At 37.2% G+C, this 27,887-nt stretch overlaps 1 protein-coding gene across 1 annotated transcript in view; it reads right to left on the bottom strand.

Moving 5' to 3' along the window:
- The window catches only part of SYCP1 (synaptonemal complex protein 1), a 146,435-nt gene continuing 118,585 nt past the window's right edge, over window positions 38–27,887 (bottom strand). Inside the window, exons 31-35 of the mRNA XM_018045949.1 lie at window positions 15,399–15,458; window positions 9,278–9,460; window positions 4,668–4,814; window positions 427–516; window positions 38–335 (exon numbers count right to left, since the gene is read on the bottom strand). Coding sequence (XP_017901438.1) covers window positions 198–335; window positions 427–516; window positions 4,668–4,814; window positions 9,278–9,460; window positions 15,399–15,458 — 618 coding nt within the window. The 3' untranslated portion in view covers window positions 38–197. The remainder of the gene's footprint in view (window positions 336–426; window positions 517–4,667; window positions 4,815–9,277; window positions 9,461–15,398; window positions 15,459–27,887) is intronic.

Here is a 27,887-nt window from a genome sequence, read left to right as displayed (position 1 = left end):
AAGAGAATTACAAATTTTTAAGTAACAATGTGGTTATTTCCCATTTAGGCTGATACAATAAAATATAAAGAAACAAATTATTTACAAATCAAAAGTCTTAATTTCAGAATATGTCTGGCTCTTTAGAAAATAAGAATTAAAAACATTAACTATAAATTTTATGTTATAGGCTCCTTAATCACACTGATTTTCTGAAATTAAACAAACAGCTTTTCTGCTTCCTTTAGTTTTTGTTTCCTATTCATCTTAGCAATTACAGCCCAACGGTCCTCCTGCGTTTTCCTCATAGTTTCAGACTTCTGCATAGATCCAGGAGTTGTTAGAGATGGAGGAGTCTGGATAGAAAATAAAGTCATAATATGTTTAACTCAAAAAAAAAAAAAGAATTAAATCCAGCTTTTTAAATTTGCTTTCCAAAATAACTACCTTTTTTGGTGTTCTGACACAAAGATGAGAAATTGGTGGATTATTATTCTTGCATAGTTTTCTCAGTGTCTCTTCCTCTGAAACCATGCTCTTAAAGAAAAATATAAAAATATAATTTGGAGGCTGCCACCATTAATATTATAAAATTTTTGTCTATATTCTACATATGAGAATGAAATGGAAGAGTATAAAGAGGAAGAAAAAAAGAGGCAGGGGAAGGAGAAGGAAGAGGAAGGAAAATTTAAAAGCCTGAAGGAAGAAGACTGACAAACTAAACTCTCAGTCTGCCAGACAAGGAAATCTGATTTTGATTCTACTAACCATACATCTAAAGGGTTATGTAGAATACAAGATGTATATGAATAGTGTTTTTCTACTGATTTCTATTTCAGTTTCACTTTCCCCACTCTTTTTCCCAGCCTTTTTATTTAAACATACTTAGGCCTTATAATAAGCATTCATAATCCTATAAAATTATAAATGTTGCCAATTATCAATTTCTGAATATTTTCCCAAGTAATAATAGCTAACATTTAGTTCTTTCTTTATGTCAGGCACTGTTTTAAGCACTTAGCATATTTTAATTGGTTTTAATCCTTACAACATTTTTATGATCTATATGTACTATTATTATCTCCATTTTAAAGGTAAGGAAATGAGACACACAAATATTAAGTAACTTGCCCAAGACGATACAGCTAGTAAGAGATAGAGTGAGGATTAAAATCCAGGTAGGCTAGCTCCAGAATCCATTTTCTTAATGAACATGTAACACAAATTTAGTCAGAAGCAAACAGTTCACAATATCTTTTCCTGCTCATTAGTCACATTTAATACAAATTTCAGAAGGTTCATGGATGAAAATATTCAATCATTATCATAAATTCTAAGATTTCAGCAGAATTCACTAACTCACAAAATTTCTCTTTCTTCTTGAACAGGCTTAGGCAATTTGTATATTTCAAGTAGTTTTTCCATTTTTTAATTTCTTTTAGGTTATCTAATTTGTTGGCACATTTGTTCACAGTACTCTCTCTCTCTCTAAAAAGTTGGTAATAACATCTCCAATTATATTTCTGACTTTTGTCAGTCAAGCTAAGCTTTGTCAATTTAATTCATCTTTTCAAAGAAATAAATTTTGACTTCATTCATTTTCTCTGTTTTCTTTTCCCTAATTTGTTTATCTCCATTCTTATTATTTCTCTCCTCTGTCACCTTGGGGTTTAGTTTGATCTTCTTTTTCTAGTTCTTTAAGGTATAAAGTTAGTTTATTGATTTTCTTTTTCAGTGTAGAAATTTAGAGCTATACATTTCCCTTAGAGCACTGGTTTTTCTGTCTCACATAAGTTTTGGTGTACTGTGTTTTCACTTTCATTCATCTCTAAGTCAAATTCCCCTTGTGTTTTCTTCTCTGATCCATTGGTTGGTTAGAAGTGTATTAATTCTCACAAATTTGTGAATTTTCTAGTTTTCCTTCTCTTTCTGATTTCTAACTTCATCTCTTGTATTCAGAGAAGATGATTTATATATGATGCCCAGTTTTTTAAATCTATTGAGACTTGTTTTGGGACCTACATGGTCTATCCTGGAGAATATCCATGTACAGTTGGGAAGAATGTGTATTCTTTTGTTGAACTGAATGTTCTATATGTGTCTGCTGCTGCTGCTGCTAAGTCACTTTAGTCGTGTCCAACTCTGAGCGACCCCATAGACGGCAGCCACCAGGCTCCCCCGTCCTGGGATTCTCCAGGCAAGAACACCGGAGTGGATTGCCATTTCCTTCTCCAGTGCATGAAAGTGAAAAGTGAAAGTGAAGTCGCTCAGCTGTGTCCAACTCCTCGCGACCCCATGGACCGCAGCCCACCAGGCTCCTCTATCCATGGGATTCTCCGGGCAAGAGTACTTGGGTGGAGTGCCATTGCCCTATATGTGTCTATTAAATCCATTTGGTGTGTGTTGTTCCAATCTTATTTCCTTACTTATCTTCTGTCTAGTTGTTTTACCCTTTATTGAAGGAGAGGTATTTAACTATCCAACTATTAATGTATAACTGTCCATTTCTTCAATTCTATAAAGCTTTGCTTTATATATTTTAAGGGTATGTTATTAGGTGTACAAATGATTAAAATTGTCATAACTTCTTGCTATATTGAACCTCTTATTTACATATAATGTCCTTATTTGTTTCTTGTACTTTTTGATTTAAAATCTATTTTGTCAGATATTGGTAAAACCAACCCACCTCTTTTTTGGTTACTATTTTCATATCTTTTTCCAGCCTTTTATATTTAGCTAATTTGAAGCTAACATGAGTTTTTTTTTGTTTATTGGAGTATATAATCCTCCAAATATACATTGTAAATTACTCATATGTAAGTTAATTACTGATAAAGAGATACTAACTTTTGCCTTTTTGATATTCATTTCCTATATGCTTTATAGATGTTTTGTTTTGTTTTGATTTGGTTTTGGTTACTCATTTCCTCTATTATTACCTTCTTTTCTGTCTAGGTAACATTTTCGGTAGCAAAATGTTTTGATTTCCTTCCCATTTCCTTTTGTGCATATTCTATGCTTTTGTGGTTACCACAGGAATTACATATAACAACCAAACATTATAGTAACCTAATTTGAATTTATACTAACTTCAATAGCCTACACAAACAGCTCCATTTTCCTTCTGTTACTGATGTCAAAATTACATCTTCATATATTGTGTGCCCAGCAATATAGATAAATTAAGCATTAGCTTTTAAGTTATGTAGAAAATAAAAAGTAAAGTCAGAAACCAAAATTACAATATTTCAGCTTTTATAATTTTCCATGTACTTGACTTTATCAAAGACTTTTAATTTCATGTGATAATTATAACTGATAAAGCCTATTGTGAAATGTCTTCTTAGATAATTTAAACTGTAATAGTATAAATAAAATACTGTAGTGTTCATGATGTTACAAAGTTGTGATGCTACTTTTAAAAGTGACATGAAATCATGAGTTATTCCAAATCTCAGATAAGTAAAGAAACTAGCCTAAATTCAGAAAAGAAACAGTATGAATTCTAGACCTACTATCTCTTAATTCCAGAGCTCATGCTCTTTCTACTAATTCTCATCACTTTTTTAAATATCTTTAATATCCTGACTTCAGTTATGCCTGGAAATTATTGTGTACAATGACATACATAGGCCATGGAGCTGGACAGTTGGTGTTCAAATTTTGGCTCCATGACTTTCTAGTTATGTGATATTGGAAAAGTACCAGTGTGACTCAGTTTCCTCATCTGTAAAATGAGAATAAGAACTCTGTCTCTACTTCTAGAGTGTTACATTGTTTTAAAAAATAACTGAAGTATTCTGTGTAAAGTTTTTACCATAGTGCCTGGTTCACAGTCTTAATCATTATCTATAAAACAAAGAGATACTAGAGTAGAAATTTTCTTTAAGTTAACTTAAATAATTACAATTTTAAGACTTCAGCTATTCATTATTCCAGAATAAATGAAAGCAGAGGTCTCAAAGCAGTATAAAAACCTGAAGAATCTCACAGTTATGAGTTGCAATAATAAAACAAATGGCTTTAATTACAATTTTGTAATTAAGAATCTTTGGTAATTGCTCCATTTTGTATAATGAGGTTAGTCTGGTTTTAAACTAAATGAGTATAAGTTTAATTATTCTTAATAAATTATTATTATGCCTTTAGAAAATAATGATATGTATGAACTAGGGAGTAACTGGTCATACAAACTGCTAGAGGAACTATCCTCCTTAAACATGCCATTTTTAACACATTAACTCTTTAAGAATCATAGAAATGTTATTGTTTGCAATCAATAAGTGGTATAAAATTAAAGAAAACATTTATAATATGCAAAATCAAGAGGAGTCCTGAACAACAAATTTGGCTGCAAGATTAAAGGGATCCAGCAGGCCTCAAAAAGAAAAAGGTAAAGAAATTAACACTCTTCTGGAAAACAAGATAATTAGTCATCTCAAATGCCAACTATGTCATATCAAGTATTTCAAAATATCCTGTTTTCTGAAGTTAAGGGAGATTTTTTAAACCCTAATTTTTTAAAATGCTACAAAAGCAGAGAGTCCTATATTATAGAGAATTTTATTTCTTTTCAGTATTGCAGTAATAGATACTATGCACATATATAATACACATACATCAAGAAATAATGTAGAAATATAATAATATAAACAATAAATGTTGATTATTTGTAATAATTTTACCAAAAGATCAGTAGTTTCTGAACTATCCGAATTAATATCAAACTCAAAGACCATTTTTCTCTTTTTACTATTACTTTCTTCAATGGGTACATTCTTGTTTCCTCTTTGCTGAATTTTTAGTTTTGTTGGTGTTTTCACAGTATATGCCTATCCAAAAGAAAAGAAAACAAAACAAAAAATTATCCCATCAAATAAAACATATATTATTAATAATGGCAGGTTGAATCTTTAACAATCAATAAACTCTCCATTATTACTGGCATGTGTATGAAGTAGAAATTTTGGATAAGAATTTAATTCAGAAGTTTTTAATAAAATAATGGGGGAGAAGGAGGGAGAGAAGGAGAAAGGAAGGATGGGAGAGACACTGCAGCTTCAGTAGCCAACAACCTTAAGAGAGACTTAAACTTTTCAAACAATGATTAAGATCAAAGAACTGAGAGCTTTTATTACTACATAAAAATCCTGATTTATAAGAAAGCAAGTTTGCTCATGTTTTGTTGATAAAGTAATTCCATTAGTCAATGTTTAGTATTACATATTATCCTGTAATACGTAAGTATATAAGTTTTAAAAATTGTCTTTAAAAAGTAAGGTCACTGATATCAGCAAGAACGGCAGAGTAAACCTCCAAAAATTTGCTCTTTCACAAAGCAATAAAAATGCCAGTAAAAGTGGTCAAAATCAATTTGTTTATAACTGTGGAAATTAACAGAAAGCTTGCCACAACCTAAAGAGTTGTTTCTCTTTTTTTAATGGCTGAACCTCTGTAAGAAGAGCAAATTTAGTGCCTGAACTTTTCCTCATCTCATCCCCTGCTCTCTTAAAAAGGACATTTCTGGTCCAGCCTGGCAGCCAATGAACAGAGCAAAACACACTTGGGAGCTCTTTCAAAATTTTATGCTCAAACAGTTGTCAATATTTGACCTGTCTAGTGATTCTCTAGCTTCCCTGCTGGCTCAGATGGTAACACATCTGCCTGCAATGCAGGAGACCTAGGTTCTATCCCTGGGTTGGGAAGATCTCCTGGAGAAGGAAACAGCAACCCACTCCAGTACTCTTGCCTGGAGAATCCCACGGACGGAGGAGCCTGGTAGGCTACAGTCCATGGGGTCACAAAGAGTCGGACGCGACTGAGTGACTTCATTTTCACTTACTTAGTGATTCTCTAGACAACTTCATTTACAGGGCTGTATTTGACCCAACTTGGAGCTCACTCAGTTAAAGGTGGAAAAAATGAAAAAAGCTTTCTTCTCAATGTTTATGGAGTTGTTGTGTTTTGTTATTCAGTCGCTAAGTCATGTCTGACTCTGCAAGCCCATGGGCTGCAACATGCCAGGCTTCCCTGTCCTTCACTATCTCCTGGAGTTTGCTCAAACTCATGTCCATTGAATAAGTGATGCCATCCAACCATCTCATCTTCTGTCACCTCCTTCTCCTCCTGCCCTCAATCTTTCTGGCATCAGGGTCTTTTCCAATGAGTCAGCTCTTTGCATCAAGTGGCCAAAGTACTGAAGCTTTAACAGTTACAAACAAGCGTTTTGACTTCAGTCCCATCACTTCATGGCAAATAGAAGGGGAAAAGTAGAAGCAGTGACAGACTTAATTTTCTTGGGCTCCAAAAGCACTGCTGATGGTGATTGCAGCCATTAAATTGAAAGACACTTGCTCCTTAGAAGGAAAGCTATGACAAGCCTAGATAGTGTATTAACAAGCAGAGACATCACTTTGCCAACAAAGGTCCATATAGTCAAAATTATGGTTTTTCCAGTAGTCATGTATGGATGTGGAACTGAACCATAAAGAAGGCTAAGCACCAAAGAACTGATGCTTTCGAACTTGGAGAAGACTCTTGAGAGTTCCTTGGACTGCAAGGAGATCAAACCAGTTAATCTGAAAGAAAGTTCAGTTCAGTTGCTCAGTCATGTCTGACTCTTTGCAACCCCATGAACTGCAGCACCCAGGCTTCCCTGTCCATCACAACTCCTGGAGTTTGCTCAAACTCATGTCCTTTGAATCAGTGATACTATCCAACCGTCTCATCCTCTGTTGTCCCCTTCTCCTCCTGCCCTCAACCTTTCCCAGCATCTGGGTCTTTTCTAATGAGTCAACTCTTCACATGAGGTGGCCAAAGGATTGGAGTTTCAGCTTCAGTATCAGTCCTGCCAATGAATATTCAGGACTGATCTCCTTTAGGATGGACTGGCTGGATCTCCTTGCAGTCCAAGGGACTCTCAAGAGTCTTCTCCAACACCACAGTTCAAAAGCATCAATTCTTTGGCACTCAGCTTTCTTTATGGTCCAACTCTCACATCCATACATGACCACTGGAAAAACCACAGCTTTGACTAGATGGACTTTTGCTGGCAAAGTAATGTCTCTGCTTTTTCATACACTGTCTAGGTTTGTCATAGCTTTTCTTCCAAGGAGCAAGCATCTTTTAATTTAATGGCTGCAATCACCACCTGCAGTGATTTTGGAGCCCAAGAAAATAAAGTCTGTCACTGTTTCCACTGTCTCCCCATCTATTTGCCATGAAGTGATGGGACCAGATGCCATGATCTTCATTTTCTGAATGTTGAGTTTTAAGCCAGCTTTTTCACTCTCCTCTTTCATCAAGAAGCTCTTTAGTTCTTCACTTTCTGCCATAAGGGTGGTGTTATCTGCATATCTGAGGTTATTGATATTTCTCCCAGCAATCTTGATTCCAGCTTGTACTTCATCCAGTCTGGCATTTCGCATGATGTACTCTGCATATAAGTTAAATAAGCAGGATGACAATATACAGCTTTGATGTACTCCTTTCCCGATTTGAAAGCAGTCTGTTGTTCCATGTCCAGTTCTAACTGTTGCTCCTTGACCTGCATACAGATTTCTCAGGAGGCAGGTAAGGTGGTCTGGTATTCCCATCTCTTGAAGAATTTTCCACAGTTTATTGTGATCCACACAGTCAAAGGCTTTGGCAAAGTCAATAAAGCAGAAGTAGATGTTTTTCTGGAATTCTTTTGCTTTTTCAATGATCCAACAGATGTTGGTAATTTGATCTCTGGTTCCTCTGCCTTTTCTAAATCCAGCTTGAACATCTGAGGAAAATCAACCCTAAATATTCATTGGTAGGAATGATGCTGAAGCTGAAGCTCCAATACTTTGGCCACCTGATGTGAAGACCCAACTCACTGGAAAAGACCTTAATGCTAGGAAAGACTGAGGGCAGGAGGAGAAAGGGGCACCAGAGGATGAGATGGTTGGATGCCATCATCAACTCAATGGACATGAGGTTGCTCAAACTCCAGGATGTAGTGAAGGACAAGAAAGTTTGATGTGCTGCAGACCATGGGGTTGCAAAGAGTTAGACATGACTTAGCAACCTAACAACAATTCTTTAATAGAGATCATTTCATATTTTGAAAAATAAAATAATAAATACAACAAGATAATTTCATATAAAAGCCTTGCTATGTACTTTACTAATTTTCATAATTTCCATGAGGTGGATAATACTGTATATATAATTCAATATATATAATACAGGATATAAGTGGGACTATTTTTGTCTGAAATCGTCAACTAAAGCACAAAGTTGGGGGGAAAAGTGCTAGTAACTTACACTCTAAAGAAAGCAATGTACAATTAGGGCTACCTCTTTCTCTAAGGCTTATTAAAAGGTGGTAGAACAAGACTAACAGTCACCAGATATCTCTCTTATTCCCAGTTAATTTATGCAAATGGGGAGGGAAAAGCACAAAATTTTGGCTTACGGGGTAAAGATAGGTTGAAATACTCCTCCATCAACTCTCAAGGCAAGTAAGGATATAACTCTAAAAAGGAGTTTTCCTTTTTATAGTTGAGTAATTTTCCATTGAGGGGACATATCTATACCTATGGCTGATTCATGTTTATGTTTGGCAGAAACCATCACAATACTGTAAAGTAATAATTCTCTAGTTAAATTTTTTTTAAAAAAGAAGCCTTATAATGACTAATGGTGCCTTCTAGAAGGGGAGACTGGCATGTCATTCCCTAGGTGGATAGAAACCTAAGAAGAAGACTTATTTATCTGTTTTTATGTCTACCTGAACAAGTAAAAAGAAATCAGAGTAAGACAGATGGCAGAGAGGAGGAGAGGGGAAGTCAGAAGTAGAGCATTATACACCACCATTTAACACTGAAAGGTTGAAAGAATTCCCCATGGATTAAGTGGACATGTTGAAGATAGCTAGATATGAGCCACCTTGCTAGTGGTACCTGCTTCACAAAGGCTGACTGCTAACTAAAAGACTCCAGCAACAAGATGATGAGGAGTAAACAGCAAAGGGAGGTAACTGAGGTGATACTGGAAAATTCAAGTCAAAATTAGAGCTTGTCTATCAGGGACCTATATGCTGGTAAAAGCCAGAAAGCAATAAAATTTGCCCAAGATGTCATTAAGTTGTGTACAGTGATAGAATAAAACAATTAAAACATTTCACACTGGTGTAACAAATAACCAAAACTTTCAAGACAAAGGTTTTTATACCTATGCGTTTGATACCAGATATATGGTATATGATACCAGAGACATTTTTATTTTAAAAAAAAGGACAATTTTCTTAGAAATTTTAGCAACAAACCTTTGGTAATGGTGTAGATAAAATATTTTTGGCAGGTGTACGCAGATAGTCTCTTTTATCTTTTGAAGATCTGCTCTGATCAGCTGATGGGAAGCTTCGAGATACATTTTGTGAAAGAGGTACTTTAGAATCAAGTTTCCAATAATTAGTTTCAGGTGTTTCCAATAAAGGTGTCTGTGTTTTCTATTGAACAACAAAAATGAATGAAGTCATCATTAAGTGTCATTTTAACTAAAGTGCGGCAACTTGTAAAAATAACACTGAAATGAACCAGAATTTACACTCAAGTGTAGTATTAAGTAGAAAACTTTGAATAAATTACACCTATCTTCTTTATGACTTTATTTTTCTTATTTAAGATGAAAATGGTTTTTGCTCCCTTTAAGATGACAATGGTGCTGCTAAAAAAATAAATAATAATCTCAACTCTCTATTTGACCAAAAGTTGGAAAGTCTCCAAAGAAAATTCTCTAGCCCTGGTGGGGAAAAAAAAATCTTAATTTGTGATTCATTCCAATAACCCTACAGCCCAAAGGTATCTCTTTCATGTTTTCATAAATCCTGTTTCATCTGTAAAAATATCAGCCCTTTTCTATCCACTAGTTTCATTCACCTTCAGAAAACAAAAAAGGGAGAGAGGAAAAATGATAAAATAAAAACCTACAGAAATTTTCAGGGCAAGATAAAGGAGCTGATTATGAGGCATAAATTACTATGTATAAAATAAATAAGCTACAAGGATATATTGTACAGCACAGAGAATATACCCAATATTTTATAATAACTACAACTGGAGTATAACCTTTAAAAATTGTGAATCACTATGTTGTATAACTGAAATTTATATTTAATAATACTGTAAGTAAACTATACCTCAATTTAAAAATAAAATAATTTTTAAAGGAGATAAATGAGGTAATTTGCAGGCTTCTTGCCAAGTTCATAACACTTTTTCACACAAAAAATTAATTTTGGTATCATTTTTTCAGAGTTGCATTTTACATCAGTTCAGTTCAGTTCAGTCGCTCAGTCATGTCCGACTCTTTGCAACACCATGAATTGCAGCATGTCAGTCCTCCCTGTCCATCACCAACTCCCGGAGTTCACTCAGACCCACGTCCATCGAGTTGGTGATGCCATCAGCCATCTCATCCTCTGTCGTCCCCTTCTCCTCCTGCCCCCAAGCCCTCCCAGCATCAAAGTCTTTTCCAATGAGTCAACTCTTCGCATGAGGTGGCCAAAGTATTGGAGTTTCAGCTTTAGCATCAGTCCTTCCAAAGAACACCCAGGACTGACCTCCTTTAGAATGGACTGGTTGGATCTCCTTGCAGTCCAAGGGACTCTCGAGAGTCTTCCTTAACACCACAATTCAAAAGCATCAGTTCTTCGGCACTCAGCTTTCTTCACAGTCCAACTCTCACATCCATACATGACGATTAGAAAAACCATAGCCTTGACTAGATGGACCTTTGTTGGCAAAGTAATGTCTGCTTTTTAATATGCAGTCTAGGTTGGTCATAACTTTCCTTCCAAGGAGTAAGCGTCTTTTAATTTCATGGCTTCAATCACCATTTACAGTGATTTTGGAGCCCAAAAAACTGCAGTCTGTCACTGTTTCCACTATTTCCCCATCTATTTCCCATGAAGACCAGATGCCATGATCTTCGTTTTCTGAATGTTGAGCTTTAAGCCAACTTTTTCACTCTCCTGTTTCACTTTCATCAAGAGGCTTTTTAGTTCCTCTTCACTTTCTGCCATAAGGGTGGTGTCATCTGCATATCTGAGGTTATTGATATTCCCCCCAGCAATCTTGATTCCAGCTTGTGTTTCTTCCAGCCCAGCATTTCTCATGATATACTCTGCATAGAAGTTAAATAAGCAAGGTGACAATATACAGCCTTGATGTACTTCTTTTCCTGTTTGGAACCAATCGTTGTTCCATGTCCAGTTCTAAGTGTTGCCTCCTGACCTGCATATAGGTTTCTCAAGAGGCAGGTCAGGTGCTCTGGTATTCCCATCTCTTTCAGAATTTTCCACAGTTTATTGTGATCCACACAGTCAAAGGCTTTGGCATAGTCAATAAAGCAGAAAGAGATGTTTTTCTGGAACTCTCTTGCTTTTTCAATGATCCAGTGGATGTTGGCAATTTTATCTCTGAGAAAATTTTACATACTCTTTCATAAATATTTCTATAACATAGCTGATAACACAAGTTTGATTAAAGAAAACTTTTTCTGCTCTCTGAACTTACCAGGAATCATCCTCAGAATCTCCAAAATTTAACTGCTCTCATGGACAAATTTTCTTCATCCAAAAGGACTGAGAATGGCAACTATACCACCTTGTGGTCATATCTGGGAATCTAACATTTTTCTAGTAGCTTGGTAGACAAAGAAAATGCACTAGCATTCTAGACTACTGAAATAACCCTCTTTGTAATACCTTATGAAGATGTACGTACTCTCCTGCAAGTTACATTCTTTTCTAACTATTACATTTCCAGTGATGCATATATACACAACATTCATGCTTTTCTCTGTCATACTTTTTAAACAAATACTTATTCGGCATGTCCTATGTGCCAAGCACTATTTCAAATGCTTCACAAATACTATCTCATTTAATCTTCATAACAACTTTTGGGAAAAGGTACTATTATTATCCTTTTATAGATGATTAGACTGAAGTATGAAGAAGTAACATACCCAAACTCAGAAATCTTTGATTGATAGACCTAATAATTATTATATATAAGGTTTGTGATACTTCAATATTGTTAGAATAAAGCATAGCACACAAAAGCCTATTTAAATCTTTTCACTTATCATTTTTTCATTATCTGCAATATATATATCCAGACCCCCAGGTAAAATATAGGGAATTAACTAATCTATTTGATAATGTATATAGAGAATAGATATAATTACTAGGATTATACAGGAATCAAAACAAATCTGTAATATCTGATATATATTTTCACAATATGAACATATTCTATATTTAGAAGTAACTCTGGAGTTTAACCAACATATTATCTTCATCAGACACTTTGCTTAGTCTGTATCTAAGTGAAGTCACTGAGTTGTGTCTGACTCTTTACAACCCCATGGACTGTAGCCTACTACTAGGCTCCTTCGTCCATGGGATTTTCCAGGCAAGAGTACTGGAGTGGATTGCCATTTCCTTTTCCCGGGGATCTTTCCAACCCAGGGACTGAACCCAGGTCTCCCACATTGCAGACAGGTGCTTTACCATCTGAGCCACCAGGGAAGCCCAGTCTGTATCTAATCCTCCCAGTTAATTCTAATATGACAATAATTTCTCCATATATAATGTTTTCAAGTGTCTATTATATGTGTCTGGACACATTAAGCACTTAATATTCATTCACAGGTACAATAATTCTTTTTTTTTCTTCTCTTCGAACACTCACTTCAGTCGTGTCCAACTCTTTGTGACGCTATGGACTGTAGCTTGCCAGGCTCCTCTGTCCATAGGATTCTCTAGGCAAGAATATTGGGGTGCGTTGCCATGCCCTCCTCCAGGTATCTTCCTGACTCAGGGACTGGACCCGTATCTCTTGCCATTTCCTGCATTGGCAGGTGGGTTGTTTACCACTAGTGACACCTGGGAAGCCCTTCTTTGAACACAAACCTATCAAAACTAAAGCACCATCTATACCTTAACAACTGAACTGTTATCAACAACTCTATTATCTTCAGTTTACAGTCAGAGCAACTTCTGTGGAGACTTAGGAGACTACATCACTATGTATAAAGAATATTTAATCATTTTAACTAAAACTTGCAAGAACACTCTTCTGTAATAATCCTATATTACCAAATAACTTAGAAGCTGAATATAACCTTCCTTTTTCATACTTGATGCTTCCTTTCATGTGCAGGGAACATTTCTAACCTCTCTCTGCTTCCTTAGGGGAAGAGCAATGACTTAACAGGATTCCTGAATATGGAATGATTAACTGTGGACATATAGTTCAGCCTCTTCCTTATTTCTCCCCTTGGGTAACCGAAGAAGCACACATTCTCCTCTATGCCATGTATCTTAAAAGAGCAGGTCATTCCAGTGGGTAGACTTGTCCTAATCCAGCTCTATCTATGACAAGAGTAGATAAACTTGTTTAATTTGGGATTTCAGGATTAAGAAATCCTGTTTTTTTCCAAATATAAGCCACATTATCCAATATTGTTTATCAATAATAAAGATGAAGGACTGATGTTGAAGCTGAAACTCCAATACTTCGGCCACCTGATGCAAAGAGCTGACTCATTTGAAAAGACCCTGATGCTGGGAAAGACTAAGGGCAGGAAGAGAAGGGGACGACAGAGGATGAGATGGTTGGATGGCATCACCGACTCAATGGACATGGGTTTGGGTGGACTCCGGGAGATGGTGAGGGACAGGGAGGCCTGGTGTGCTGCGGTTCATGAGGTCGCAAAGAGTCAGACACGACTGAGCGACTGAACTGAACTGAACTGAACTGAAAAGATACTATTTTGATTTTCACCACCTTTCTCAACTGGTTCAGATTTAAGAAGCAAGATGTGATTTGTTTAGCCCTCTCAAAAACTCAAAATTAGACATAATCTAAACATGAGCTTTAGAATTTTTAAATGAAATGGTTTCCCTCTAACATTGGAAATTTCTCAAGAGAGAAACACAAATGTAGCTAATTTAATACTATAATAAAAATTTTTAAAGATTAAAATCTTCTCTAAATTTCCAAATGACAGATGCTTTGAAATGTTTTAGCTAATGCTTTTGGATTAATAAAGAAACAATTTTGGAAATGAAACTGTGTGATATATATTTTTTAAAAAATTTGGGGGGCTATAGTTGATTTATAACATTGTGTTAGTTTCAGGTGTATAGCAAAGTGAATCTGTTATATGTATGCATATGCATATATCCAATCTTGTTTAGATTCTTTTCCCATATAGGCCATTACAGCAGAAGTACCTGAGCTATATAGGAGGTCTTTATTAGTTATCTATTTTATATATAGTAGTGTGCATATCGGAGAAGGCAATGGCAACTCACTCCAGTACTCTTGTCTGGAAAATCCCATGGGTGGAGGATCCTGGTAGGCTGCAGTCCATGGGGTCGCAAGGAGTCAGACACAACTGAGCGACTTCACTTTCACTTTTCACTTTCTTGCACTGGAGAAGGAAATGGCAACCCAGTCCAGTGTTCTTGCCTGGAGAATCCCAGGGATGGGGGAGCCTGGTGGGCTGCCATCTATGGGGTCGCAGAGTCGGACACGGCTGAAGTGACTTAGCAAGTAGCAGCAGTGTATATATATCAATTCCAATCTTCCAATTTATCCCTTTCCAACCTCTTCAGTTCAGTTCAATTCAGTCGCTCAGTCGTGTCTGACTCTTTGCGACCCCATGAATCACAGCACGCCAGGCCCCCCGTCCATCACCAACTCCCGGAGTTCATTCAGACTCATGTCCATCGAGTCAGTGATGCCATCCAGCCATCTCATCCTCTGTCATCCCCTTCTCCTCCTGCCCCCAATCCCTCCCAACATCAAAGTCTTTTCCAATGAGTCAACTCTTCGCATGAGGTGGCCAAAGTACTGGAGTTTCAGTTTTAGCATCATTCCTTCCAAAGAAATCCCAGGGCTGATCTCCTTCAGAATGCACTGGTTGGATCTCCTTGCAGTCCAAGGGACTCTCAAGAGTCTTCTCCAACACCACAGTTCAAAAGCATCAATTCTTCGGTGCTCAGACTTCTTCACAGTCCAACCCCTTACTCCCTGGTAATCATAGATTTAATTTCTACATCTGTAACTCTATTTTTGTTTTGTAGATAAGTTCATTTATAGCCTTTTTTTAGATTCCACATATAAGTGACCATATGTATAGTTCTTTCTCTGACTTCATTCAGTATGACAATCTCTAGGTCCATTGCTGCAAATGGTATTATTTTGTTCTTTTCTATGGCTGAGTACTATTCCATTTTATGTTGGTACCACATCTTTTGTGTGATATATTTTTGATGTTATTTTCCAATTTATGACAAAAAATTTACTAAATAGATGTCAGAAAACAAAATGGTTATAAAGAAATTTATGAGAATTATATAAAACTCTTACCTTGTCTTTTTTTTCTTTGACAGTAACTGTGTTTTCTTTCATCTCTCTTTTGAGTTCTTCCTATTAAAAATGAATATCAAGTACATACAATGTAGTCATTACTATTATAAAAATTAATGTTCCTATTATCAAATCTTCCCTAGGAAATACTAATAAAGAATCCTGCCTTCTAAATCTTAAAAAACAATGAAAAGAAAAAAAAATTACTTCCTTTCTACAGAAGTATGTTATTTGATTTTGATTATCTTTTTTAAAAAATTCTGATCTTCTCTGGCAGGTACCTCTGAACTCTTGAGTAAGTCCTTTAAGACACCAAATCTCAGCTTTTTCATTTGTAAAATGAAGTGCATGGATCAGCTTATAAAGTAAGGGATATACACAATTAACTAGCTATAAAGAGCTGCAAAGAGATCCAAAATACTATGAACCTTTAGAGGCAGAATACACTTATTCTTTGTGTATTAAGAAAAGCAGTTCAGTTGAACACTGAATAATCAATTTTCAACATGAGATGAACAGGGATGAGGAATAAAAAGAAAGTTACAAAAAAGTACAAAAGAGTTATAAAATAATACATAATTTCTCTAATACTCCAGGAAATAATATATTCTGTTGGAGATCAGTGTATGTACATTCAGTAGGGGAAAAAAGGAAAAATTAACGATGGCCTAAAAAAAATAGTATGTACAATGCCTTTAATATGATAGTCATCTAGAAAACAGAATGGTTACAGCCTCAAGGAGCCTTACAGGTGTCAGGGAAGGAAAAGTTTCAATGCACATGTACAACTTTAGGCAAACCTGCTTTGGTTGCCCATGATGCCTATGCCAATATCTGCACTCACTGAACATCTTGTGTACACCATGCTATCTCTCCTAAAATGTTACTCCTAACCAGACAATACACTTCACCATGAAAGAAGCTGGCAATAAGCTGATATAACAGTAGTCACTGTTCTTATTATGTATCCTATCAACTGGCGATAGTTGATCTTCAGTTATCACAACTGACATCTACCCTGCGGGTATGAAATGCAGTCTTCTAGGATAAAGTATATCCTCTAAACTAGCTAAATTACACTGACTCTCAGAATACACATCTCAGCTTCTAGAGGACAGAATGGAGAAAGCACCTTCCTAAACTGTACTTTCTCTGACTCTGACTTCTGCAGGTCTGGAGATCTTAGTACAGTCTGTTCTAATACAACATGTGTTTCCAAGGTATGGATTAGCTCATATCCAAAGGTGCTTCTCTGGTAGTATCTAACTGATCATGAGTTCCTTAAACTAATGGGCAGTCCACTAAGGTCCCTATTTAATGAGTAACTAAAAAATGCCTGTAATATGGACTGGCAAAGAAAGGACTGACTTGAGGTACAGGAGTAGAGTATGACAGCCTTGTGCTCACCTTTCAGACCTGAATAAATTTATAAACCTAGAACCTTCTAAATTAAAAGATGGATTTTGCAATAATATCAGAAATACATACTGAATTTTGGTAATTGGATATTAACTAACAGCTAACACCAACTCTTATAACCCATAATGTTACTATTTTTTCACTCACTAGCTTGAGCGCAGGTGTTTTGGGGTCATGTGATAAATACATTTAATCTAAGTCCACCTCATGGTGAGCCCATGGAACCATAAACCTATTCTGTGATAATTTCTTTAGATCCTGAGTATACAGTTGAATAGATAAACTCAGTAAGTGGCATAATCACCATATTAGTTCTGAATACAGAGTGAGATTTTTTACATTTGGAAGGACCAACTGGAAGACTTTAAAACTCTCTTTCCATATCAAGAATATAGACAAATATACAAAATACCACATCTTGCTAGGCAGAGAGTAAGGCACCATCAAGAGATGAAAGACACAGGAAAGGTGATTTAGCACAGTCTCACAAAGTCAACATATTTTAAGTAGAAGCTAAGACTATCATCCACTAACAATTTCTTCATATTGATTGGTATGTAAATGAGGTCAAAATCAGAAATGGCATATTATGAAAGCCAAAGTATTAGCTGCTCAGTCATATCTGACTCTGCAATCCCATGGACTATAGCCCACCAGGCTCCTCTGTCCACAGAATTCTCTAAGCAAGCACACAGGAGTGGATTGCCATTTCCTACTCTAGGGGATCTTCCCAACCCAGGGATCGAACCTGGGTCTCCTGAATTTTAGGCAGATTCTTTACCATCTGAGCCACCAGGGAATATTGGCTTATTGACTAGGATCAAAATTGAAAACTAAGAAAAAGTTTCATATAAAACGTGAGTTCAACTTAAATACTGGAATTGTGCTTTTATCAGGCTTCCCTGGTGTCTCGACAGTAATCTGTAGGAGACCACAGTTTAATCCCTGGGTCAGGAAGATCCCCTGGAGAAGGGAATGGCTACCCACTCCAGTATTCTTGCCTGGAGAATTCCATGGACAGAGGAGCCTGGTGAGCTACAGTCCATGAGGTTACAAAAAGTCAGATTAATCTTGATAATATAAAATAATAAAACAATTAAATATATATATATATAAGAATAGGCAGTAGGAGAAAGTGTTCAATTTATTGTTTAAAAACATAAAGGTAACCAGTAAAATGTCTCCGCTGTCTTCAAACTAGGGTGCTGGAGAAGAGTCCTGAAAGTCCCTTTACAGCAAGGAGATCAAACCCTTCAATCTTAAAGGAAATCAACCCTGAATACTAATTGGAAGGATTGATGCTGAAGCTGAAGCTCCAGTATTTTGGTCGTCTGATGCGAAGAACTGACTCATTGGAAAAGACCCTGATGCTGGGAAAGATTGAGGGTAGACGGAGAAGAGGGCATGAGAGGATGAGATGGCTGGATGGTATCACCGATGCAATAGACATAAACTCGGGCAAACTCCGGGAAATGGTGAGGGACAGGGAGGCCTGGCATGCTGCAGTCCGTGGGGGTCACAAAGAGTGGGACACGACTGGGTGACTGAACAACAACAACCAATAAAATAATTAAAAAGACTATACACACCTCTCAAATCAACCAAAGATATATACACACATAATTCAAAGAAAAATAAAATAATTATTAAATTTATATCATTATATTAAATTAATGTAATATAAAATGACAAAAACATGATTAAAACATATATCATACTGATAAGGGTTAATAATCCAGACTATGCAAGGGTCAGGAATCTAGAATATGCAAGGAACTCCTACAACTCAACCAAAAAAACAAAGTAATTTTAAAATGAGCAAAAGATGTGAACAGACAGTTCTCCAAAGAGGATATACAAATGGCCAACAAACTTATGAAAAGATGCCCAACATCACTAACTATATGAGAAATGCAAATCAAAAGTACAATGAGCTAACACTTCACATTCATTAGGATGATCACTATCAAAGTAATAGAAAATAAGTGTTGGCAAGGATGCAGAGAAACTGGAATCCTTGCACATTATTAGTAGGAATGAAAAATGGTACAGTTGCTATGGAAAACTGTACAGTGGTTCCTCAAAAAATTAATATTAGAATTACCATATGATCCAAGAATCCTACTTTGGCGATATATATCCAAAAGAATTCAAAGCAGGATCTCCAAGAGATATCTGCATACCTCTGTTCATTAAAACATTAATGACAATAGCCAAGAAGTAAAAGCAGCCCAAATTTTCATCACAGATGAATGGATAAAGAATATGTGATATATACACGTATGGAATATTCAGTTCAGTTCAGTTCAGTTCAGTTCAACTCAGTCATTCAGTTGTGTCCGACACTTTGCGACCCCATGAATCGCAGCACACCAGGTCTCCCTGTCCATCACCAACTCCCGGAGTTCACTCAAACTCACGTCCATTGCGTCAGTGATACCATCCAGCCATCTCATCCTCTGTTGGCCCCTTCTTCTGCCCCCAATCCCTCCCAGCATGAGTCTTTTCCAATGAGTCAACTCTTCGCATGAGGTGGCCAAAGTACTGGAGTTTCAGCTTCAGCATCATTCCCTCCAAAGAAATCCCAGGGCTGATCTCCTTCAGAATGCACTGGTTGGATCTCCTTGCAGTCCAAGGGATTCTCAAGAGTCTTCTCCAACACCACAGTTCAAAAGCATCAATTCTTTAGTGCTCAGCCTTCTTCACAGTCCAACTCTCACATCCATACATGACCACTGGAAAAACCATAGCCTTGACTAGACAGACCTTAGTCGGCATCTCTGCTTCTGAATATGCTATCTAGGTTGGTCATAACTCTTTTTCCAAGGAGTAAGCATCTTTTAATTTCATGGTTGCAATCACCATCTGCAGTGATTTTGGAGCCCAAAAAATAAAGTCTGACACTGTTTCCACTGTTTCCCCATCTATTTCCCATGAAGTGATGGGACCAGATGCCATGATCTTCGTTTTCTGAATGTTGAGCTTTAAGCCAACTTTTTCACTCTCCTCTTTCACTTTCATCAAGAGGCTTTTTAGTTCCTCTTCACTTTCTGTCATAAGAGTGGTGTCATCTGTATATATGAGGTTACTGATATTTCTCCCAGCAGTCTTGATTCCAGCTTGTGCTTCTTCCAGCCCAGTGTTTCTCATAATGTACTCTGCATAGAAGTTAAATAAGCAGGGTGACAATATACAGCCTTGACTTAGTCCTTTTCCTATTTAGAACCAGTCTGTTGTTCCATGTCCAGTTCTAACTTTTGCTTCCTGACCTGCATATAGGTTTCTCAAAAGGCAGGTCAGGGGGTCTGGTATTCCCATCTCTTTCAGAATTTTCCACAGTTTATTGTGATCCACACAGTCAAAGGCTTTGACAGTCAATAAGGCAGAAACAGATGTTTTTCTGGAACTCTCTTGCCTTTTTGATGATCCAAATATGGAATATTAGGCAGCCTTAAAAAAGTAATGAGAGAGAGAGAGGGAAGACGAAAGACAGACACAGAGAGAGAGAGGGGAGGGAGGGAAGGACAAGATGACTGTATGGTATCACCAACTCAATGGACATGAGTTTGAGCAAGCTCCAAGAGATGGTGAAGGACAGGAAAACGTGGCATTTTGCAGTCTATGGGGTTGCAAAAAGTTGGACACCACTGAACGACTGAACAAAAGAAGGAAATTTTGTCACATGCTACAACATGGATGAATCTTAAGACATTATGCTAACTGAAGTAATCCAGTTACAGAAGGACAAATAATGAATGGTAATTAAAATCATAGAAACAGAGAAAAAAGGTGGTTGTAAGGTAGTGTTTAATGGATTTAGACTTTCAGTTTTACAAGTTAAAAAGTTCTAGAGATCTACTGTACAACATCTATATGCTTAAACCTACTAATCTATACACTTAAAACATGTTAAGATGAATGGTAAGTGTACTGATACATATTTTTACCATGAATTTAAAACCAAAACTACAACCATTCTATCTTATAAATATCAATATAAAAGTATTCAATAAAAACATAGCAAACAGAAAGTAGCATCACATTACAAATACTTCATGAACAACTGGAGTTCATTCTAAAAATGCAAGAATAAGTTTAAAATATATATCATATCAATAAATACTATCAGGAAAACTAAGCTGTTAAAGAGACTTCTCATATAAGACTCCATTAAGGTTAATAAGAAATAGACAAAAACATATAAAACCACCAAGTATAAAAAGAAAAGATCACAATAGGAATATCGGGCAAAGCTGACTTTAAAGCAAAAAGGGCAAAAATAAAAGATAACCATTTCCAAGGAGCAATTAATCAGTATAAACTTTTACACAATGAATAGTATTCATCAAAACACATAAAGTAAAATTGGTTAAAAACTCAACAGGAAGAGAAATAAAACAGTAATAAACCCTTAATGCCTTCTTTCAGTTTATAATTTATCAAAAATTAAAAATATATAACAAAGTAGATGTCAAAAAAATAATTGATACAGTAGATCAAACTTCTTTGTAAGGGTGGAAGAGTAAATCCAGATTATAAAATCTTCCTCTCTCTAAACCAACAAAAAAACACAAAAGGAAAGGAAAGTGGTTAAGAACTGGCAAAAATGAATTCAACGACAGAAACATGCCCTATCAGGCCATAATCTTCCAATTCTAGTGAAGGTTCATCAGGAAGGACACAGTACTGTCTGATTTGTGTTGTGCTGATCAGAGTACTGGGCTGATTTGATTCAATGTGGCTACTAACCTAATTATTACTTACATGGTATTAGTGAAAGTCAATACATATAATAATGAGAATAACTGTCACTAATATACCTGGATTTGATAAGAAAAGATCTGAGGGGATACGTAGGCAGTGCAGGAAAAAGAAGCCTAGGAAATGGAAGAAAAATCACTAAATTTTATCACTTTAGTCTCTATCATCTGGACAAAAAAGCACAACCACCATACCAATAAAGAACTAATTATCCGTGCCAATAAGAAAAACATAAGAGACAAAGACAAAATGTAAAAAGGAAGAAAAGATTCCCCTGAAGGAGCAGAAAACAAAAAATAAGAGATTCACTGAAAAACCATGTGAATTTTGTCCTTATATATGTGGCTGCCTGCCACCACTTATAAGTAGGGTATACCAAATCATGATATTCTTGTCTTTTTCCTCATAAAATTTGGTGAGTGAGGAAATATAGCTTGGAAGAGAGACTGGAAAAATGGCAAAAATGAATAACTATAGCTTAACCTGTCAGAAAGACATATGGGCTCCAAGGCTTCACATAGAGTTGGTTAAAACACGTGAAGCCTAAGGATAAAACAATCACCAAAAAATAACCACAGACCAATCTTTGATATGAATATAGATATAAAAAATCCTCAACAAAATACTAGCAAACCAAATCTCACAGAATATAAAGAAGGCTATATGTCATGACAAACTAGGATTTCTCCTAAGACTTGAAGTTGAATCTAATCAAAATTATAGACTTTGTACTACAATTGATACCATCAAGAAACTGAAAAGACAATTCAAAAAATGGGAGAAAATATTTAAAAATCTTATATCAGATAAGAGATTCGTATCTAGAACACATAAAGAACTTCTAAAACTCAATATTAAAAAATAAGTAGGAGGTGGTCCTAAGATGGTGGAGGAACAGGATGGGGAGACCACTTTCTCCCCCACAAATTCATCAAAAGAATATTTGAACGCTGAGTAAATTCCACAAAACAACTTCTGAATGCCAGCAGAGGACATCAGGCACCCAGAAAAGCAGCCCATTGCCTTTGAAAGGAGGCAGGAAAAAATATAAAAGATAAAAAGAGAGACAAAAGAGGTAGGGATGGAGATCCGTCCCAGGAAGGGAGTCTTAAAAAAGAGAGGTTTTCAAACACCAGGAAACACTCTCACTGGCAAGTCTGTGGCGAGCCTTGGAACCTCAGAGGGCAACATAACAGAGAGGAAAAATAAATAAATAATTAAAACCCACAGATTATATGCCCAACGGTAACTCCCAGGGGAGAAGCAGCCCAGACGCTGTATCCGCCACTAGCAAGCGGCTGGGCAGGGAGGCACCAGCTGCACTGCTTAGAGTAAGGACCGGGCCTGAATGCCCTGAGGGCAATCTGAGGAACCTAACTTGAGATAGCAAACCAGACTGTGGGATAGCTACCCTGTGAAAAGCCCCTAAGACACCACCAGGCCTGCGCACAGAACAAAGGACTAAGCAGAGTTAGCCGGCTACAGACTGGCCCATCTCCCGCCAGACAGGCAGGCAAGGGCAGCCAGAGATGGAAGGGGGCAATCATGAACCCAGAGAGACATCATCTACTAAACTCCAAGTAGGCTTCGTTGCTAACCAAGAATTCTTGGGATTCTGGACCATCGACGTCCGCCTGAGATGGTGCGCCGGTTGTACACCCAGAAAACCAGGCAGCAGGGATGAAGGAGGCGATAAGTCACAGCGACCGCACTCACCAAACACCTGGTCACCTGAGCTGCTCGGACCTGGGAAGGGCACAAAATGCAGGCCCAATCGAGTCTGCGCCTTTGTGGAGTACCTGAGTACCTGAACCTGAGTGGCTTAGACCTGGGAGGTGCATACAACTCAGGGCCTGCCTCAGACAGTTCCCAGTAGAGCAACCTAGAGCCTAAGCAGTGTAGACTGGGAAAGCACACACGCCATGAGCGGGGGCAAACCCAGTGTGGCCGAGACACTGCAAGCACACCCAGGGTTATTTGTTTGCAGCATTCCTCCCTCCCCATAGCACGTCTGAACAAGTGAGCTTAAAAAAGTGACCACCACCACCCCCTTGTGTCAGGGCAGAAATTAGACACCGAAGAGACCAGCAAACAGAAGAAGCTAAAACAGAGGGAACCATCTTAGAAGTGACAGGTGCAATAGATTAAAACCCTGTAGTTAGCACCCAACTACATAGGAAGGGGCCTATAGATCTTGAGAAGTATAAGCCGGATCAAGGAACTATCTGAAAATGAACTGACCCCACCCTGTCCACAACAACACCAGAGAAAGTCCTAGATATATTTTTACTATTATCATTCTTTAAATTAAAAAAATTTTTTTTTATTTTTAAGCCCTGTATTACTCCTTTTTCATTTTTATAACATACTATTACTTTGCAAAAAAAGCCCCTATTTTTTAAAGCAAACTTCACATATATTTTTTCAATAATTTTTGTGACCTTTTTTTCCTTTAATATTGTATTTTTGAGAATCCAACCTCTACTCTAGATTTTTAATCTTTGATTTTTGGTATTTGTTATCGATTTTGTACCTTTAAGAACTCGGTCTTCAGTACCCATTTTTACTTGGGAGCGAGATTACTGGCTTGACTGCTCTCTCCCTCTCTGGACTCTCCTTTTTCTCCACCAAGTCGCCTCTATCTCCTTCTCTTCTCCCTCCCCCTTCTCTTCTCTACCCAACTCTGTCAATCTCTTTGTGTGTTCCGGACTGTGGAGAACACTTAGGGAACTGATTACTGGCTGGATCTGTCTCTCTCCTTTTGATACCCTCCTTTATCCTCCTAGCCACCTCTGTCTCCTTCCTCCCTCTTCTCTTCTCTGTGTAACTCCGTGAACATCTCTGAGGGGTCCAGACTGTGGAGAACACATAGGTAAGTGATTACTGGATAGCTTGTTCTCTCCCCTTTTGATTCCCCTTCTTCTCCTCCTGGTCACCTCTATTTCCCTCCTCTCTCTTCTCTTCTCCATGTAACTCTGTGAACCTCTCTGGGTATCCCTCACTGTGGAGAAACTTTTCATCTTTAACCTAGATGTTTTATTATCAGTGCTGTATAGACGGAGAAGTCTTGAGGCTACTGTAAAAATAAGACTGAAAACCAGAGGCAGGAGGCTTAAGTCCAAATCCTGAGAACACCAGAGAACTCCTAATCCAGGGAACATTAATCAATAGGAGCTCATCAAACACCTCCATACCTACACTAAACCAAGTACCACCCAAGGGCCAACAAGTTCCAGAGCAAGACATACCACGCAAATGCTCCAGAAACACAGGAACATAGCCCTGAGCTTCAATATACAGGCTGCCCAAAGTCACACCAAATCCATTGACATCTCAAAACTCATTACTGGACACTTCATTGCACTCCAGAGAGAAATCCAGCTCCACCCACCAGCATACCAACACAAGCTTCCCTAACCAAGAAACCTTGACAAGCTACCCGTCCAATCCCACAGCTAGGAAACTCCACAATAAAGAGGAACCACAAACTGCCAGAACACAGAAAAGCCACCCCAAACACAGCAATATAAACAAGATGAAGAGGCAGAGAAATACCCAGCAGGTAAAGGAACAAGATAAATGCCCACCAAACCAAACAAAAGAGGAATAGACAGGGAATCTACCTGATAAACAGTTCCAAATAATATAGTAAAAATGATCCAAAATCTTGAAAACAAAATGGAGTTACAGATAAATAGCCTGGAGACAAGGATTGAGAAGATGCAAGAAAGGTTTAACAAGGACCTAGAAGAAATAAAAAAGAGTCAATATATAATGAATAATGCAATAAATGAGATAAAAAACACTCTGGAGGGAACCAACAGTAGAATAACGGAGGCAGAAGATAGGATAAGTGAGGTGGAAGATAGAATGGCAGAAATAAATGAAACAGAGAGGAAAAAAGAAAAACGAATTAAAAGAAATGAGGACAATCTCAGAGACCTCTGGGACAATGTTAAACGCCCCATCATTCGAATCATAGGAGTCTCAGAAGAAGACAGAAAGACCATGAGAAAACACCTGAGGAGATAATAGTTGAAAACTTCCCTAAAATGGGGAAGGAAATAATCACCCAAGTCCAAGAAACTCAGAGAGTCCCAAACAGGATAAACCCAAGGCAAAACACCCCAAGACACATATTAATCAAATTAACAAAGATCAAACAAAGAACAAATAGTAAAAGCAGCAAGGGAAAAACAACAAATAACACACAAGGGGACTACCTTAAGGATAACAGCTGATTTTTCAATAGAAACTCTTCAGGCCAGGAGGGAATGGCAAGACATACTTAAAGTGATGAAAGAAAATAACCTACAGCCCAAATTACTGTACCCAGCAAGGATCTCATTCAAATATGAAGGAGAAATCAAAAGCTTTACAGACAAGCAAAAGCTGAGAGAATTCAGCACCACCAATCCAGCTCTCCAACAAATGCTAAAGGATCTTCTCTAGACAGGAAACACAGAAAGGGTGTATAAACTCAAACCCAAAACAATAAAGTAAATGGCAACGGGATCATATTTATCAATAATTACCATAAATGTAAATGGGTTGAATGCCCCAACCAAAAGACAAAGACTGGCTGAATGGATACAAAAACAAGACCCCTATATATGTTGTCTACAAGACACCCACCTCAAAACAAGGGACACATACAACTGAAAGTGAAGGGCTGGAAAAAGATATTCCACACAAATAGAGACCAAAAGAAAGCAGGAGTAGCAATACTCATATCAGATAAAATAGACTTTAAAACAAAGGCTGTGAAAAGAGACAAAGAAGGACACTACATAATGATCAAAAGATCAATCCAAGAAGAAGATATAACAATTATAAATATATATGCACCCAACCTAGGAGCACCGCAACATGTAAGGCAAATGCTAACAAGTATGCTGCTGCTGCTGCTGCTGCTAAGTTGCTTCAGTCATGTCCGACTCTGTGCGACCTCATAGACGGAAGCTCACCAGGCTCCCCCATCCCTGGGATTCTCCAGGCAAAAACACTGGACTGGGTTGCCATTTCCTTCTCCAATGCATGAAAGTGAAAAGTGAAAGTGAAGTTGCTCAGTCGTGTCTGACTCTTAGCAACCCCATGGACTGCAGCCCACCAGGCTCCTCTGTCCATGGAATTTTCCAGGCAAGAGTACTGGAGTGGGGTGCCATTGCCTTCTCTGGCTAATAAGTATGAAAGGGGAAATTAACAATAACACAATAATAGTGGGAGACTTTAATACTCCACTCACACTTATGGATAGATCAACTAAACAGAAAATTAACAAGGAAACACAAACTTTAAATGATGCAGTAGACCAGTTAGACCTAATTGATATCTATAGGACATTTCACCCCAAAACAATGAATTTCACCTTTTTTCTCAAGCACACACAGAACCTTCTCCAGGACAAATCATATCCTGGGCCATAAATCTAGCCTTGGTAAATTCAAAAAAATTGAAATCATTCCAAGCATCTTTTCTGACCACAATGCAATAAGATTAGATCTCAATTACAGGAGAAAAACTACTAAAAATTCCAACATATGGAAGCTGAACAACATGCTGCTGAATAACCAACAAATCACAGAAGAAATCAAAATATGCATATAGAAACAAATTAAAATGAAAACACAACAACCCAAAACTTGTGGGACACTGTAAAAGCAGTGCGAAGGAGAAGGTTCATAGCAATACAGGCATACTTCAAAAAACAAGAAAAAAAGTCAAATAAATAACCTAACTCTACACCTAAAGCAACTAGAAAAGTAAGAAATGAAGAACCCCAGGGTTAGTAAAAGGCAAGAAATCTTAAAAATTAGGGCAGAAATAAAAGCAAAAGAAACAAAAGAGACCATAGCAAAAATCAACAAAGCCAAAAGCTGGTTCTTTGACAGGATAAATAAAATTGACAAACCATTAGCCAAACTCATCAAGAAACAAAAGGAGAAAAATCAAATCAATAAAATTAGAAATGAAAATGGAGAGATCACAACAGACAACACAGAAATACAAAGGATCATAAGAGACTACTATCAGCAGTTGTATGCCGATAAAATGGACAACTTGGAAGAAATGGACAAATTCATAGAAAACTATAACTTTCCAAAACTGAACCAGGAAGAAACAGAAAATCTTAACAGACCCATCACACGCATGGAAATTGAAACCGTAATCAGAAATCTTCCAGCAAACAAAAGCCCAGGTCCAGATGGCTTCACAGCTGAATTCTACCAAAAATTTAGAGAAGAGCTAACACCTATCCTACTCAAATTCTTCCAGAAAATTGCAGAAGAAGGTAAACTTTCAAACTCA

The sequence above is a fragment of the Capra hircus genome, chromosome 3 (assembly GCF_001704415.2).
Source record: "Capra hircus breed San Clemente chromosome 3, ASM170441v1, whole genome shotgun sequence".
NCBI lineage: Eukaryota > Metazoa > Chordata > Mammalia > Artiodactyla > Bovidae > Capra > Capra hircus.
This window is presented reverse-complemented; position numbering and strand designations above follow the sequence as displayed.